The sequence below is a fragment of the Theobroma cacao genome, chromosome 5 (assembly GCF_000208745.1).
Source record: "Theobroma cacao cultivar B97-61/B2 chromosome 5, Criollo_cocoa_genome_V2, whole genome shotgun sequence".
NCBI lineage: Eukaryota > Viridiplantae > Streptophyta > Magnoliopsida > Malvales > Malvaceae > Theobroma > Theobroma cacao.
Window position 1 is genome coordinate 2940635 of NC_030854.1, and position 16323 is coordinate 2956957.

The window sequence follows — 16323 nt, forward strand, 5'->3', positions numbered from 1 at the left end:
AATTATAGGAGTCACATGACCAGTTTTGGACTCTCAAGAGTAGGTTGGTTTTTCGTTGTATTACAGGTGGAACAGTGGTGAATCTGTGCTGCAAATTTAAAGCAGTTTAATGGCAAACGCGTCAAAGTGTGAACAGGCAACCGCCAAATAGATTGCATTGGCCAGCAGCAAAACCGCAAAAATTCACAAGAAAAAGCTGTCTTGACATGCTATTGCTACCCAAGAGTTTATCCCCTTCCTGATTCAGGACTGAAATCATCAAAACCACAAAACCTAAAGTCCTCCCCATAACTACAAGGCATAAATACCTGGTAATGCATCAGCATATACATCCACAAACACGTATGCCACAGGTCTATAGAGAACAGGAAAACAAAAAGGAAACCAACATGCCTTGGTGGATATCTTTGTCCCTTGTGAGATGACCAGCCAATTAATGGGTGCATAGGAAGTGAACTTGGGCATGACTCAGGCCAACTCTAAAGAGTTCCAAAGCATATAACTATCCAAATTCCAAAGTCCAAACAATATGGAACTGGATTGAGCTAGGGGCCTAACATTGCTAGATGTTCTAGCCTCTAAAATGAACCTAGCCAAGTCCAGTGTAGCATATCCTCAGTAAAATCCCAACCCATAATGACCCAATCATTTGAGCTGTTCTCCCAAGTCCCAAGACATGGTTACCATCAGATTGTTATTTTAATCACTTTGTTATAATTTTCTTTTTAAAAAAACAATCATTTTGTTATATCTAACCTCAAGCCTTAACTGAACCTTGGAAAAATAGAATGACACATCTCCACAGCCCCCGAGAACAGGGGAAAAAAGTTTGAAGCCACATCATTGTGCCTGGAAGTTTGAACAAGTTTCAAGCTCACAATAAATTCATATTGCTCTCACAAATTCAAACATCTACAAATTTTAGAATCTAGGTTGTTATGTGACATTTCCAGGTTTAGCTTTTCCTGCAGTTAATGAACAAGCATAGACCTTCCAGAGCAGCATATACATACAAGGGAGGCAAATATTGTAAACAAAAAAAAAAAAGTCAATAATTTGAAGCAACTCTATCCAGTGAGGCAAAACATTAGGCTACATGTCAGTTACTGAATCATGATACTTAGAACATACAACGAAAATATTTCAATGGATATTATCAGCTCTTTATAGTCTAGTGCAGATGTCGAAAAGAACAGATGGCCACGACGCGCAAATGCAGCTGGTACAAGAAGGATGTTTGCAGATTCCCAAGAAGAGCACGAAGTTGCAGCCGCCAGCTTCCAGCTGCATATTCTAGGTGTCCCTGATAAATGAGAATAATGAATCTTAACAATGCTGTCCAATCAAAACTTAAACTACTATAAGAAATGAACATTTAGTTCAAGACCAATTTTTCTAAATAAATAATTACTAGAGTCTAGAGAATAAAACACAAAGTAATTGAGCTTAACATAACATTTACATAGCACATTTTCAACCTAAAATGTGTGGATACGTCAGATAAGATAAAGGTCAACAAGAAATTTCATGTGCTTTAGCTTGGAAAACCAAAGGCAAAGATCCCCAAGTACATGATGAAATGTAAAAATAGGAAGATAAACTAGGGAAATTAAAATTCGTGATAAATAAAGTATAACATTCACCAAATGTAGCCTGGCAAGCAAATATTTTATAACAAAAAACCAATTAAGTGCCCAAAGACTAAAATCCATACCCAAAGAATTTTAGCAGTACTAGTATGAAACATACACACTCAAAATTGACGCCTTGGCCTAGACTCAGCCACAGAGACTCGAATTGGTCTGCCATCCAAATCCTGCACCATACAAAATTTTGAAATAATTCACAATCATTAATGAACTTATTAGATTCCTGGAAGTAGCAGTTTTGTACAAAATCATGCACATGAGAATTGATAGGTGCCCGGCATAGAATTATAGAAGCATGAATGATACTGAAAGTATAACTTCACCAAATAACCTATCTTATATATTCTATCACTTCAATTCCATTATGCAGTAATTGATTCTATATAACTACAGAGATTCACACATAAAAAATCAAGGCAATGATCAACTTACAACACCATTCAAGGATTTAATGGCACTGTCAACCTCTTCAGCAGAATTGTAAGTTACAAAGCCAAAACCCCTTGATCTTCCACTTTCCCTGTCATAAACGACTTTTGCTTCCACAACCTTGCCTTGCTCGCTGAACAAGGTCTCAAGTGCTAAATCATCAACGCCCCATGAAAGGTTACCAACATAGACACGATTTGAAGCACCCAAAGCTGGAGCACCTCTTGACCCCCTAGGAGAAAATTCTTCCCTACGAGGAGGAGGAGGTCCAGAGTTTACCCTCAATGCCCTCCCTTCCAATTCCTGCAACCAGTAAGTTCCTTATGATCAACTGCATACAAACTTCAGATAAAGACTATAGATTCATTATGTCTCGATGATTTTTATTGGGTGTTAGCCTAATACAGTCACAAGACCTTTACCCCACCCCCACCCCCTTTTCCCACCCACTCCACTATGCTGCAAAAGAGAATGTGGAAGAAAATAAAAGAAAGAAAGAAAGAATAAAGCTGTTTACTTCTGATAGCGATCAAATACATTTGCAACAATTGGTTTTAAAGCAAGAATGTGATGTCACCTCTCAAAACTGTTCTAATAATGACAATGAAGAAAATCAACATTTGTATGTGCTCCAAACCAAAAAAGGATAGTCACATTTGTCTAAATAGAGATGTATAGAAAGCGAATCCAATTGAAAAATGTGCAAAGTACAATAAGTTCATAGCACATGACACCAAAAAATGACTTACATAGCCATTGAACTGTTGAGCAGCAGCTTCAACTTCCTCAGCTGTGGACATGGTTACAAAACCAAATCCCCTGCTTCTCCCAGTTACCTTGTCATAAATCACCTGACAAAAGCAATCACTTCATCACATCAGACTGGTGACCATTCTGTTTAACTTTCCAAATGATTAAATTGATATGATAAGATCATACAGCTTCCATTCAAATCAAAGCTAAATTAAATCACCGAAGAACAAGTTCTTTCATAACCCTTCAATTAGCAAAATGTCTTTTTCAACATTCAACATTCATCTCGAAATAAATTTGGAAAAAGAAAACGAAAAACTCTTTCATAATGCCAAAAAAAAAAAGCACTGTTAAACATACTGCTATAATTTAACAGTTAAACAATAAGGTCCATATTGCTTTAATCCAAATAAATTCTTAATTAAACTACCAAAGAACAAGCATTTCTCTGAAGTTTCATACTTTATATCATGACTAGCCTTCAATCAGGTAACTATCCATTTCAATTTTTCAACAATCAATTCCAAAACATAATGAAAACAAAACAAGTCAAACTCCTTGAGAAATATAAACTTGGAAAATTACTAGTAAGAAAATAGAACCAAAAGTACCTCAACCATCTCAACATTTCCAGCACTTTCAAACAAACCAGCGAGCTGGGCACTGTCCACACTAAAAGGAAGATTACCCACAAAAAGTTTCAAGTCAGGGGAGAAACTAGGAGCCTCTTCTCCATCATCACTACCAAATAGGTCCTCCTCCTGACCATACTCAGATGAAATGGCAACGTTTCGAACAAACCTAGAAGAAGAAGAAGACTTCTTGGTTAAAAGCTCGAAGCTTTGAAGAGCAGAACAGAATAGAGGCTTTGCATGGAGCTTGTGAGAAAGAGAGAAGAGGAAAAGTGAGATGGGTCTTGGGTTGGATAAAGATAAGGTTTTGGGATTGAGACATGGGAGAATGAGAGATGAGGCAGATGTTGCAGACATGGCTTCCTTTCTTTTTAGCCTTTGTTTCCGCTTTGCTGAAAAGATAAGGTTTTTGTAACGGAAAGAGAGAGGGTTTAAGGAGAAGGGCTTAGATTAGAGTAGATACTTACATATAGAAGGGGAATTGGAAGGAGAAGAGAGGCAAATTGCCTCCTGCCGCCCTTGCTTTGGATTACATGTTAAGAGCTCTGAACCGTCGGATTTTGTTGATAAGATATTAGATTAGGGTAGTAGATATTTACTGACAGTACTGCTTTGGACTTTGTCGGTTTCCCTTTCTCCTGCTGTTTTTCCTTGTCTTGATTGATTCATAGCTTTGGGGCCTCAGCCCTAAAAGCCCCAACAAAAGGTTACAGTTTTAGTCGAAATGGGCTCTATCTTGTCCTTTGAGATGGCTCAGCCAACTGATTTATGGGTTCAGGATGTCTTCCTGCATTTCAGGCCTACGTAAGGTTTTTCTGAAGCTGTTCATGTTCATGTTCTTGTCTTGAGGTTGTTAACTTTGTTGCTTACTTTCAATCATATTCTCCAACATTAAGAATTGTGAGCATGCTGGTGAAAATTTCACAAGTACACTCATATTTTCTCTAAATATAATGTCAAATTTATTATATTTAATTATAAAATTATTAATAAAATTATAATATAAGGTGTAGAGAACAAATCAGTTTTCCTCTATTACTTTTCAATGTACTTGTCATCACTCATTCTATACATAACACTTATTCTATGTATTGTAAAAGCTATACATGTGAATAATGATTAAAAATATATAAAAAAATGATAAATATAAAAATATGGAGAGAATCAAACATGTATAGACATAAAAGAATTATTTATAATGATTCTTTAAATTTTTCATTGTATTGTACTTGAGTTCAAACTCTGCACCTGTCTAGATTTTATGTTCCTAAATTCCAAGGTTGAGCTCAAATTCGAACAGTACAAAAGAGATAAACACCAACAAGAGCTAATCCAAGCATGAAGGGTCTTGAGGGTTTGTCTAGCAGGTATGCAGACAACAGAATCAGATTCAGCTACACATGAGATGATGGTCTGGTCGTGGTGCATTACATTAAAATTATGTGGATTACATCGGATGAATGATTGTACACTTGAAAATTTAGTCATTTCTAGACAGCACGCAACACCGAATTAAAGCGGTTGCCTTGCAACAATGAAAATGTATAATTTTGCACGATATCTTGTCACCATCTTGCGTGTTGTAGTCACTGTACGTATCAAAAGAATAAACCCATAAAGAGAAGAATGGCAAAGATCAAAGGCCATCTCTTGTTAATCTGATTCTTCTCAAGTCACCTCCCACCGTATCTCAATGCATATCACTCCATATTTGGAATTCATAAGATCATACTTCTCGTTGATGCGTCCATTGTGAACCACGTCATTGAGATTGATATCCACATGCCCCAGTGATTCCTAGAGGAAACCAGAGAGATCAGGGACTGCCTAACATTGCAAGTACAAGAAAAGGAAAAGGTTGATGCCCCAACCTTCCGTCGTAGGAGACTGAAGTGTCGCCTCTTGCTCATAACTTCAATATGGATCATATCTTTCAAAGGTGCCTCTTCTAGTACAAACTGGAATTCTTCATTCCAACATGGATCCCTTGTTCTCTTGACCAGCTAGATGGAAAGCGCATCAAACAACAACAACTTGACAGTATTAAAGTAATTGAAAGCTTGTCTTTCTAACTTATGATGCTGCATAGTCCTACGTCTGTGTACTTTGAGGTGTCACTTTCAACCCCTCATGCCATGTAAAAGGAATTTGAGAATACATAAAAGTTCAAACTGACACATGTAGAGTATGGAAGGAAACTATATATTCACCTTGGATTTCTTCTTTTCTCCTTTGAAAATAATAACAGCATAAGGGTTATTGTGATACTTCCCTTCAACACCCTCAGCTCTTTGGAGGATAACTGAAAGCAAACCGGCTCCACAAATGGACCCATCATGTTTGGGTAGTCTACCGACACCACTTCCATTACTTGCATATCTGTCCAAAGGTCCACTAAATCTTTCATTATCCTCTTTGAAAGGATTAAATGTCATCTGCACCACTAGCTGTCCTCTCGGTTTCTTGTTTTGAGGATCATTAGGATTTGTATTCTTGACTAAATCAAGTGAGAACTCCTGCGTTTCATGAGGGGTGAGTAATCTTAGTGGAACTACTTGCATTCCCAACTTATCATGTGTCCCAACCTGTTAAACCAGACAAAATCATTGCTAGTGATCAACAAAATCAGTTATATTAGCAAAGCAAAGCAAATGAATATCAAATCCCATTTAGAGTCTTTGGAGTCGAGGGACCCACTTACTGACAAATGTTTTAATCAGAAAAAGAACTTATCCTGTTTCACAGCATGTGCATTATTATGATGTTTGATCACATTACACTTTGATAAATATAAAGCAGAAAAGCATATATCTCAAACGCTCCCTGCAATGAACTTCTCCAAGGAATATCAAGGGAGGTCATTCTCATAAAACAAAAAGTGACAAGGATCAACCTCACAAAATCACCTCCAACAAATGTGTTGATAGTTGTCTGGAATCATTACTTTAAATTTCTATAAACCATGTTGCCAAACCCTCAGTTAAATTTTCACTCGAGACAGTGCAGAAGTAACACAAGGTCTAGTTTCTTATGCTGCTAATTCTAACTACTGCAACTGAAAATATATAAATATATGAGTTATAAGAAACAGATAATACTAGACCTTTTCCCAATCATATACATGCAGCTGAAGGACTTGAGACTGTGGATCCTTTACTGTAAGCTTGAAGTCCTCATTCCACACAGGGTTGAGGTTCCTCATCTTAATAGACGTTTTCTTTGCCGGTAGCCTTTCCCCACTAAGGCTGAGTTTCACATAAGGGTCAGAGGATCCCAACAAGTCCATCTTTAAAAGTTTGAGCGCCCTTACAACCTTCACATGCAAAATGCCTACAGGCTTCTTTGTAGCCCCTCTATGCAGATGGAAAAAAAATAATCAAAGAAAAAGGTGAGTGATAAACAGAATGGACCTTGAAACTAAAAGGCTTCCATTAGCTGTGTTGACAACATAACAGGGAAAAGGAGGGTGGAACAGATTCTTCTGCTTTAGAACCCTTATCTCAGTAAGTAGAAATTAATCAACAGACTCTAATAGCAGTGAATAGCCAAGAAATGATGCAGAATCATATATCATTTTCTAACAATTTGACTGCACAGAAAATTAATAATGATAGGCATAGATAATCCACACAGAAAGAAATTAAGAAGGTATAGTTTTCTTTTTCCAAGAGGTAATTTTCTTAAACCAAAGATCTAAATCTCATTCGCTTGTATATCACAACTAAAATCTAAATTTGATATCTATTATGCATCAGAGAAGAACTTACACTGAACCATCAAGAATCGGTATTTCAAGAGTTTGTGGCCAGAGATAGAAGCTAGCAATTTGTTTGCTTATCATTTCCTGCTGGCAACATAAAATTCATTGCACTAAGAATCTAAGATAGTGTATGCTAAAAGCAGATCACACAAGTCCGGTATTCATAACCATAATTTCTCAATTTCAAAATTAAAGACTATAGTGTTTTCATTGCATATGCAAAGATTAAAAAAAATAATTACAAAAATCAAGCAAATTCATAGTTAAAAAAATTAAAAATTAATGTAATTCGTTGATTGGAAGCCCTAATTATACACGGGTGTTCTTTTCAAATAAGGATTGTTGGATCTCAACAATAGCCATATATGAAGTACTTTCATGGTAAATGCATTTGCATCACTAGGTTTTGGATAGACTGCCTTTTTAGAATGTAAACATAAGTTTCTTTGCTAACTTTTTCTTAGCTTAAAAGTTATTATGAAACTTTTATAAAAAATAATAACTTTTAAAATTATACTAAAATTATTTGGTAAATTATTTAGTAAAATAAATTATAAAAACGTTAATTTTGATTAAAATTACATAAAGTGTATTCATGACATTTTTAATCACCTAATAAACTAAGTGAAATAGGTTTGCTTTGAACTTATATATGATTTCAAATGTTAAAATCAAATAAATCCATATAGAAACGGAATAGCTCTCAAACTTTATATAATAGTAATAGTATTAGGTTTTTATTAATCTAGTAAGTAATCGGATCATGATGCTTCAAGTCTTCAAGAAAAAAAAAAGAGAAAACATATATTTTACAATGAAATTCTTTTTGAAGAAGAAGAGAGAAAACTTTTAAATAGTACTGAATGTAACTTTGAATTTTAAGTTTTTTTTTTTAATTTTTGTAAGAATAAAAAAATCTCAAAATTTACTATTTTGTTGCTCGATCTTTTTTTTTTTAGCAGTCCTTGTAAAGAGAAATAAATGAGAGGAAGATCGTGATTTGCATTTGGTGAAGGGTGATTTGTAGAGGAAAGAAAGATGGATTGAAAGAGAATAAAGATGGCATGTTTTTGAAAAAAGATAAAGCTCATTTCTAGAGCCTTTTTTAAAATATTTTTAAAAATTATATTCTTTAAACGCTTTTATAAGAATTTCTTAAAATTTTATTTGACATAATTTTTGCTTTTAAAAAAAAAAAACTCAAACCAAAACAGACATTATATTACAAGCATTTGCAGTTAGTTACTAACAGCTGTTCGCAAATTAGCATGGCTTACACGTTATCTTGTGCTATCAAGTGAAAGTGTGCACAAATAGAAATAAGATAAGATAAAGAGATGTCAGATGAACTGGTGGAACAATCCAAATTAAAAAGTCAACGGGAAAAAGGTGGATATAGTTTATCTGTTCTTTTCAAGGCTCGAGACAGAACTAATGGTTTGAATTCTCTATTTTACTCTTAGGTTATGACCATTTTAGCAGTTTTGCCATCAATTGAAAGTTCAAGTATAAACAATTAAAGTTAAAATATCTCAAAAACAAAAAAGTCAACTTCTAGTAGTTGTGTTGCTGGTCTCATCTAGGTGATTGATATGCAGAAGGTAAGCAATCTTCCAGAAACCAGACATTTGACAAACCTAGAAAGAGTAAAGAGAGATATATGACACCTGAATATATTGATACAATCCTGGAATTGCCATAATATCAGCTCCCAATAATCTCAATCCGAAGTCAACTTGCGGCTGCATGTATGTTTAATCATTCATTCATCAAAGCTGGGTATTATCAGAGTTCCACCACTTCACTTGAAACTTTTAACTGGAAACCTCTAACACAAGCACCAAATAGAGTTCAAAGTTTTACTTTGTCAAATTTACAGTACCAGTTACCTTCTCCATCAAAGACACTGATATTCTAGTGAAACAAGGGAATGTTGGCACCAGAGGTTTCAAAGCTATCCGAGGTGCAGCACATATTTGTACATCCAACAGCTGAGAACAAGCATGGGCACATTTTTAAGATACATCTAATGCAAGTACAAAAATTATGGTAATTACTATATTATCTAGTTCTATCACATGAGATGCCTGAAATGCTATCAATAAACAATGAAGAAAAAAAATAAAACTTGAGGTAGTTGATTCAGGTACTGTGATGGCCTCACTGCATTTTAATATCAAGAAAGAAATGTAGCTTATCTGGAATTTGTTGAAAAAAAGGACTTGAGTCAAATGCTATTAAAATCGTAATGGAAAAACTTCAACATTTGTCATTTCATCATCTCAAGTTCTCAACACCTACTACAGTTAAGATATGGTTTAGAAACTCTTCTAACCTGAAGTGTGATTTTAAGAGACAACAAATTCAACACCAGAGTGATGTCAGGATTTCCAGCCCATCTAAGCACAGGCTCAAATACTAGTTCATTTTGATTGGTTTCGACAACTTTGATACCTGCCAGTTTGATGAATAAGATATAATAATTCCAATGAAGATCCAAACGCATACAAATCTATAGGATCATGACTCAGAGATAAAACTGTCTTGTGTATCGTTTTGCAATTGGCACCCCTCCAATGCACATATTTTCATGTTTTATTAAGCAGAGTACATCAGCCATCAGAATGGAATAGAATGAAAAACTCTAAACACTAGGCTGTAGATTGTGCTAATTAGATATTTCAGCATCCCTTTGGAGACAATTCTTACCATGAATTATAGGAGGAATAGTTCCATGTCTCAAACTCTTAAAATATATGGATATTATCTGAAGCTTGCCAGTGTACTCTGCAAATATGGGCTCCATCGTGCTTCTTATAATACCACTAATTGCCTATGAAGAAGTATATGCAAATTCTATGTTAATTGAATAGTTAATGATAAATACCATTCCAGAAATTGAATGGCATTGTGTTTTATCATCAGACGATTTCAGTGTTTTCAAAGAAAAAAAAAAGTGTTTCTGGACTTTTCACCTTATTGAGGAACGGCCACATGTCGGAGATAAACCTATTCAACCAGTCAATCTGCTCTTACAAGGATTAAAATTTAATAAAATCAAACCAAGAAAACTGAAGAAACCAATGTTATTGGTAAAGCATGAACAGAACCAATCTTAGAACTCACTCGATCATAATCAGGATGCTTCATCCAGGAAGGAATCTCAGGCAAAATATCAAGCAGAGAGCTGGTATCCAAATCATGAAGTGGCCGGATTATTGGATCCTGCAAATTCAGGCTTAGAAACATTACTCCTAAAGATATTTCAATGTTATTTTTAAATTAGATATAGCGTTCCATCCATCAAACTCTAACAACATATCTATTAAGTTATACAAAAATATTAAAGAATAAGGTAGAATGCGTCCAAGAATCAGCTAATAACATGACTGAAATAGTTATTCGGCTAATTCAACTGAGATACTGAGGGCCTGGGTTGGGAATGACATAACTAAGCAAGAGCAGAAAAAGTAGAAGCAATAAATAACTGAAATGCAACAGTAAGAAAGAAAAAACTACTGAGGGATGGGGGAATCAACACTGGGAAATGTGATCATGTACTTTCACCAAGAAACATACAGAACATATTCGTTGACTTCTCCCAGAATGATTTGATTGGTCAATAGATCACCAAATGAAAGTAGCCTTTTACCAAAATGTCAACACAAAGAAGCATTTGCAAGAAACATGAAGATTGAAGAACTCCTTTATAAAGCCAAAGACCCAACATAAAAAAAGGCATCAAATCCAGCATGTAAGAGTGGATATTCGATTATAAAGGAAAATAAGAAAACCCCATCAAAGATTGAGTTACCTTTACATCTGCAGGCTCCTTGTATATGAACAAGAGAAAACCAATGAAAAGACCAATGGGAACTCCAATTCCAAAGCCAATGATTCCTAGTAAACAGCCCACCAATCCCATCATCACCTTGGACGAATCCTTTGATTACATGAGTTTGTGAGGGAATGCAGATCAAAGAAGAAAGGTTAACAGTTTGAATGTTCAAAGAGACTGTAATGGAAAATTAATGTAAAACGTTGCTTTTTGGCATAAGAGGACGTAGAAAGAAGCAACGAAAATGAAATCGGAAATTAACGGATGGTGGTGTTTCAGGAAACCGCCAAAACAGAGTTTCGTTGTTGAGTACCCGCGTCAAACGTAGAGGCATTTTAGTCAATAGACTATTTTTTTAATCATTAAAAAAAACCTAAGCCAATAACCTAAATAATTCACAATTCCATAATGGGTAATAACATGAACTTGATACAATATAGCCAACTTTGTCAAGCTACTCAGATTTTGCTCGATGAACATTCGAGTGCGACTCAGTTGTTCTCCAGTAAAGTTTGAGTTTCGTGATACTTGTTTTGAGTGGTTCACAAATTTTATAGAATATTTTTAATAATAATTAATACTTTATTAATAATATTTACAAAAATCTTGAATTATTTATAAAAATTAGATAATTTTTTATTCTTTTATTACATAGTTAATTAATTGTTATTAATTAAAATATTATTTATTGTTATGTACTACATGATATTAATATGACATGAAAAATTTTCACTCTCCACCATCATTGTCACTTGACTATAAAATGACAAATAAAATTTTGATTAATAATAATTAATTAATTATTAATTATTAATTATAAAAACATGTTTAACTCAAAATAAAAATATAAAAACTCGATTAAACTTAATAAAATAATTGAAATTTATTTTAATTTTTTAAAATAATTCAAATTTCTTTTCAAAAATTATATTATATTTATTTACATATTTTCAAAATTTATTCAAATTTAGAATTCACGTTCGAGTTCAAATTCAAGTCGAGTTTTGAACTTTTTTAATCAAGCCAACGATCCTCGAATTTAATCGAGTAATTTGATTAATTTTTGAATAAAACTTAATTATATAAAAAGGGAAAATTGGATTGAACTCAAGTCTCGAGTTTTTCAATTGAATCAATCCGGTTCAGTTTCGTTTACAACCCTAACCTTTTAGGAGGCTAAACGTACAACGCCTAAGTTTTAAATTGGACAAAAATCCAATATTTAACCATCAAAATCTAGTGTTAAAAAAAATTTAATCAAAATTCAACTAGGAAATTTGGCTCAAACTTGTTTGGGTTAATTGGTTGGATTGACAGTGTTTCACGTGACCCAATGGAAAAGTAATAGTGTGTTAAGTCAATGGTGTTGTGGCGTTCAAAGGGATCAAAGCGAGGCAAACCAAACAATAAGCAAAGCTAACGTGGCACAATTTACTAGCATGGTCACAATCTACTAGCATGGTCACAATCAAATGGTTGTTCTCCATCCTTTTCTGAATCAGCTTTGGTCACGTAACTTTTATCTGATTTTTACCTTTTCCAATTTCCTCACATGAATTCCTTGCATCTAGCTTATAGGGGTATCATTTCAAAGTCAATTCAATATATGCTTATTTGGACTTTATGGATTGATCAGCGACAGTCTTATAGTACATGCTAGTAAGTGTTAATTCGGCTTCACCCAAGCACTCACAGAGTAAGAAACAGCATAAATTTTGATTTTACTGTAAAGATCATTAAATAAGTATTAATATCAGTGTTTGATTAAATTATTAGTGTAAGGAGCCGATTTTCTTATTTACAAAACATAAAAGAGTCACACTTCTAAACTTTTAACTTTCATTTTTTTTATTTTTTTGAAATTAACTGCTTGAGAGGAGATTATAATGTGTCAAACGGTATGAGAAAATAGGAATAATTATATAAAGTAAACTTTAAACATAACGATTTTATATGTTTTATTCAGACCATTTAGCTAAATATTTTTATTATTGAAAAGAAATATTGAATAACCGTCAAAGTTATATATAAAATATAATTTTTTTTCATGCTTGTGCATGTTAATTTTATGGGATTTTAGATATACATTCTATGATTTAAGTTTATAAATATATTCAATCAATTTGAAGTATGTCTACCAAATGTAGAAAGCACGTTTTCAGTAATTAAATACCATTTTTGTAAAGATTTTAATTAAATATTTGAAAATGTGATGCACATTTTTTATATCAAATGTCATCTTCTGCAGGATTGAAGGTGGTGACGAGAAGTGATGACTACCACCTTGTAGTTTTTAATTTTAAATCATTAATGAAATTAATCTTATTCATGATGTTGTGTGATTATTTTTAAATCATTTCTCATATAAAGTCCTGAGTCCACCGTTGTTCTTGTGACATTATAAACTTATAGTTTAAGATTTAAGTCTTCCACATCCAACATCCTTAGATATCTTATATCCTTAATCAGTTCAAAATTCAATAATCATGATAAAATAAATTAAGTCCAATTTGCTAGTTACACGTTCGATGGAAATATGTAACATAAGCATCATATTTAAATTGATTTTTTTATTGCTTTTGGATTCTTAATTAAAGAGTAGGATTGAAGGGGTTTTGAATTTGATAAACTTGAACCTTAAACTAATTTTATTTGTTTGTTTTTTTATTTAACATCATAAGTTTCTTAAAAATTGGAGTATTAGGCTGCTAAAAAAATATGTGAACCACTCATACTGGTCCAAAAAAGCCTTATCATTTTAACAAAATAACCATCTAAAAGATCAACTACCATGATTCTCTTTATTCATAAATTAAAAACAGTTAAAAAGATTCTCACTTGTCTTTTTTGTTCTTGAAATTTTCCTTGTTTTTATGTAAAATAATTCTAGCATGTTTCACATGTTAATGGGTGATTTAAGAATAACAAATCAAAATTAATGACATGAAACAGAAAAAAAAAAAAAGGAAAGAATTAACCAATACTTGAATTGTTTAAGTTCAAACAATTAAAGATGCAATGAACCAAAGGCATGAGGTGGGGGCACCATTATTAATCATGATTAAGTTCATAACATCCCCTCAATGCTCCCAAAGTCCCAAAAATCTCAATCTAGTAAACAAAGATAGACAAACTAGATTCTTGGCTGCTTAGTGATCTGGACCCTGTTGCCTCTTTAGAGATTGGTCTCCCTTAAACTGCCAAAATTCATTCAGAAAATTGAGCAAATTGTTTTGTGATTTCAATGGTAATTGATCTGTTTAAAAATGGCTATTAAACCCCCCCCCCCCCCCTCCACCCCCTATCTGCTGAAATTTAATAATTAATTTAAACAGGGATTGTACTATCAATGTTCATTGAACATGTTCATCTTGCTTACAAATCTTGGTTGCCTGCTTCAGTTTGTCACATTTACATGTTTGATTATTTAATATGTATTAATTTTATTTTAACTTTTACATTGAGCAGAAACAAAAGCAGAGTTGCCTACAGGGAAACTGTAGCTTGATGCTTTGAATTCCCAAGGACTAGATCAGGCTGGCATATCCAGAGGTTGGAGAGAAAAAGAGATATGGTACTCCTGACTCAGCTTTGCTCCTTTTTTCTTGGGTCCATGTCAAAATTACTATTACTATTATTATTTCTTATTTATTTTTAAAAATAAAAAATAGTAATAAAAAAACTTTTCCTTGGGTGGGTTAAGCAATTATAAACCTTATCACTTGGGTTGGGTGTGAGACTAAAATGGTACTGTACCTTGGCCTGCTGCTTTCTTTTCCTTCTATACCCCAAGTTGCCCTTTCTCTCTGACTGAAAGAGGATCATAACTGCTTACCTAAAGGAGGTTAGATCCTAAGTTCTTAGGTACCAAAGTACCCCCAAGTCAGACTTTTGATTATTATTATTATTATTATTATTTTCATCTTTTTGACCAATTCATGTCGTGCAAATCAATACAACTTTCATATGAGTATAGTAATTAAATAAAATTTTAAAACCCATCAAATTTCATAATTTTACAATAAAAAAATCTTGAATAAAAGAAAAAAAATAAATGGAAAAATAAATAATTAATAAAGGTTTTGCCCATCTTTTTATTTGAGTTTAACACTTCATGTTAGTTATTGTGTAAAAATAATGGTATCATAGATAAATGCATCTATACAAACACATTACATTTATTACACACGATTAACTTATTTAAATACAATTATTCCATTTAAACATAATATTAAAATTTTTATAATATTAATAATTTAGTAAGTAAATTTAAACGAATTATATATACTAAATAATATAAATTAACTTAAATTTATTTAATTTTTATTTTATTCGTGTCTAAAACTACAAGTCTAAACTTAATAATTACCACCGTCGCTTTCCGCCACTTTGAACCTAAGAGGATCGAAATGTCTAACGCTTTGAATTCCTTGTCTTCCATAAATTTCATCGTACGGTTTCAGTTAAACCTTGCTCTTATCAAGTGTGAAGGTGACAATTTTTGCAATCGATAACACCAAGATGGATAAACATTGAAAAGGCTATATACATGTCTACATGTAACATGTACAACGTTTGATCATTAGGCCACTTTAAGGGCTCGGATGTGGGGGTGGCGGAGGGGGGGCAGGGGGGGCTGTGGACCCCATTTTTCATTAAACACCATGTGCTTTGATCACAAAATCAAGATTGGTAGTATCTTCACAAGCAAAACAATAATGCATCAGCTAATTTGTCTTCCAAGTTATGTCTTTGGGTTCGGTAGGAATTACCTTATTTGTTCCTTTCCTATTTATTTGCTGTAATAAATCCAGTTTTTTTAGAAAAATCTTTTCATCTGTCTTAATTTGGGGTGTTTGATTATTACTAATATATATTTATATATATAAATAAATAAATATATAATTTTTCTTCTAATGTATGGTACGAATTCAGATGTGGAAAAAAGTTTTAACCTTTTTTATTATATACTAAAATTGGTATCTTTTCTGTGGTGTTGCTATGACAAATTGCTATCTTTCCAACCAAAGAAAATCTTTTGCTTTGATTAATTACGTACTCAAAATGAACTGTATATAGATGTTATGTACCAAAATATCTGCAGGATTCCCATCTTAATTAGGTATGTTTTTTTATTAATTACTTGTATTGGATAATTTAATTAAGAAAAATATCGTGATCTTAATTTAGAGTGTTATGAAAGTTGGAAAAATCTTGGTTTATTTACAATAAAAAAATTGTTTTTTAATTTACATTTTTGGT

The 16323-nt window shown here is 33.0% G+C and overlaps 2 protein-coding genes across 6 annotated transcripts; both read right to left on the bottom strand.

Moving 5' to 3' along the window:
• Window positions 972-3938, bottom strand: LOC18597967 (29 kDa ribonucleoprotein, chloroplastic). 2 transcript variants are annotated; one of them, XM_007027285.2, is made up of 5 exons: window positions 3443-3938; window positions 2828-2929; window positions 2082-2381; window positions 1750-1816; window positions 972-1303 (listed from the first exon to the last, which is right to left on the bottom strand). In XM_007027285.2, the coding sequence occupies exons 1-4, from the start codon at window positions 3818-3820 to the stop codon at window positions 1754-1756; spliced, it is 843 nt and encodes a 280-aa protein (XP_007027347.2). In that variant the 5' UTR covers window positions 3821-3938; the 3' UTR covers window positions 972-1303; window positions 1750-1753. The 2 variants fall into 2 exon arrangements, with proteins under 2 accessions (XP_007027347.2, XP_017977311.1); XM_018121822.1 differs by having other exon boundaries at window positions 992-1303; window positions 1715-1816; window positions 3443-3937.
• LOC18597968 (synaptotagmin-3) lies at window positions 4661-11566 on the bottom strand. 4 transcript variants are annotated; one of them, XM_007027286.2, is made up of 12 exons: window positions 11038-11566; window positions 10350-10448; window positions 10199-10249; window positions 9933-10056; window positions 9559-9677; window positions 9113-9214; window positions 8891-8965; window positions 7231-7307; window positions 6567-6816; window positions 5674-6048; window positions 5335-5466; window positions 4661-5260 (listed from the first exon to the last, which is right to left on the bottom strand). In XM_007027286.2, the coding sequence occupies exons 1-12, from the start codon at window positions 11149-11151 to the stop codon at window positions 5132-5134; spliced, it is 1647 nt and encodes a 548-aa protein (XP_007027348.2). In that variant the 5' UTR covers window positions 11152-11566; the 3' UTR covers window positions 4661-5131. The 4 variants fall into 4 exon arrangements, with proteins under 4 accessions (XP_007027348.2, XP_017977308.1, XP_017977309.1 ...); XM_018121819.1 differs by having other exon boundaries at window positions 7231-7310; XM_018121820.1 differs by lacking the exons at window positions 9559-9677; window positions 9933-10056 and having other exon boundaries at window positions 7231-7310.

Coding starts and splice junctions, on each gene's coding strand:
- LOC18597967 (XM_007027285.2), bottom strand. CDS start 3,820: ATGTCTGCAACATCTGCCTCATCTCTCATTCTCCCATGTCTCAATCCC. Junction 2,382..2,827: donor CTCAACAGTTCAATGGCTAT/GTAAGTCATTTT, acceptor TACTGGTTGCAG/GAATTGGAAGGGAGGGCATT. Junction 1,817..2,081: donor TTAAATCCTTGAATGGTGTT/GTAAGTTGATCA, acceptor TGTATGGTGCAG/GATTTGGATGGCAGACCAAT.
- LOC18597968 (XM_018121819.1), bottom strand. CDS start 11,151: ATGATGGGATTGGTGGGCTGTTTACTAGGAATCATTGGCTTTGGAATT. Junction 6,817..7,230: donor CCGATTCTTGATGGTTCAGT/GTAAGTTCTTCT, acceptor CCATCTGCATAG/AGGGGCTACAAAGAAGCCTG. Junction 6,049..6,566: donor ATGTATATGATTGGGAAAAG/GTCTAGTATTAT, acceptor CTGGTTTAACAG/GTTGGGACACATGATAAGTT.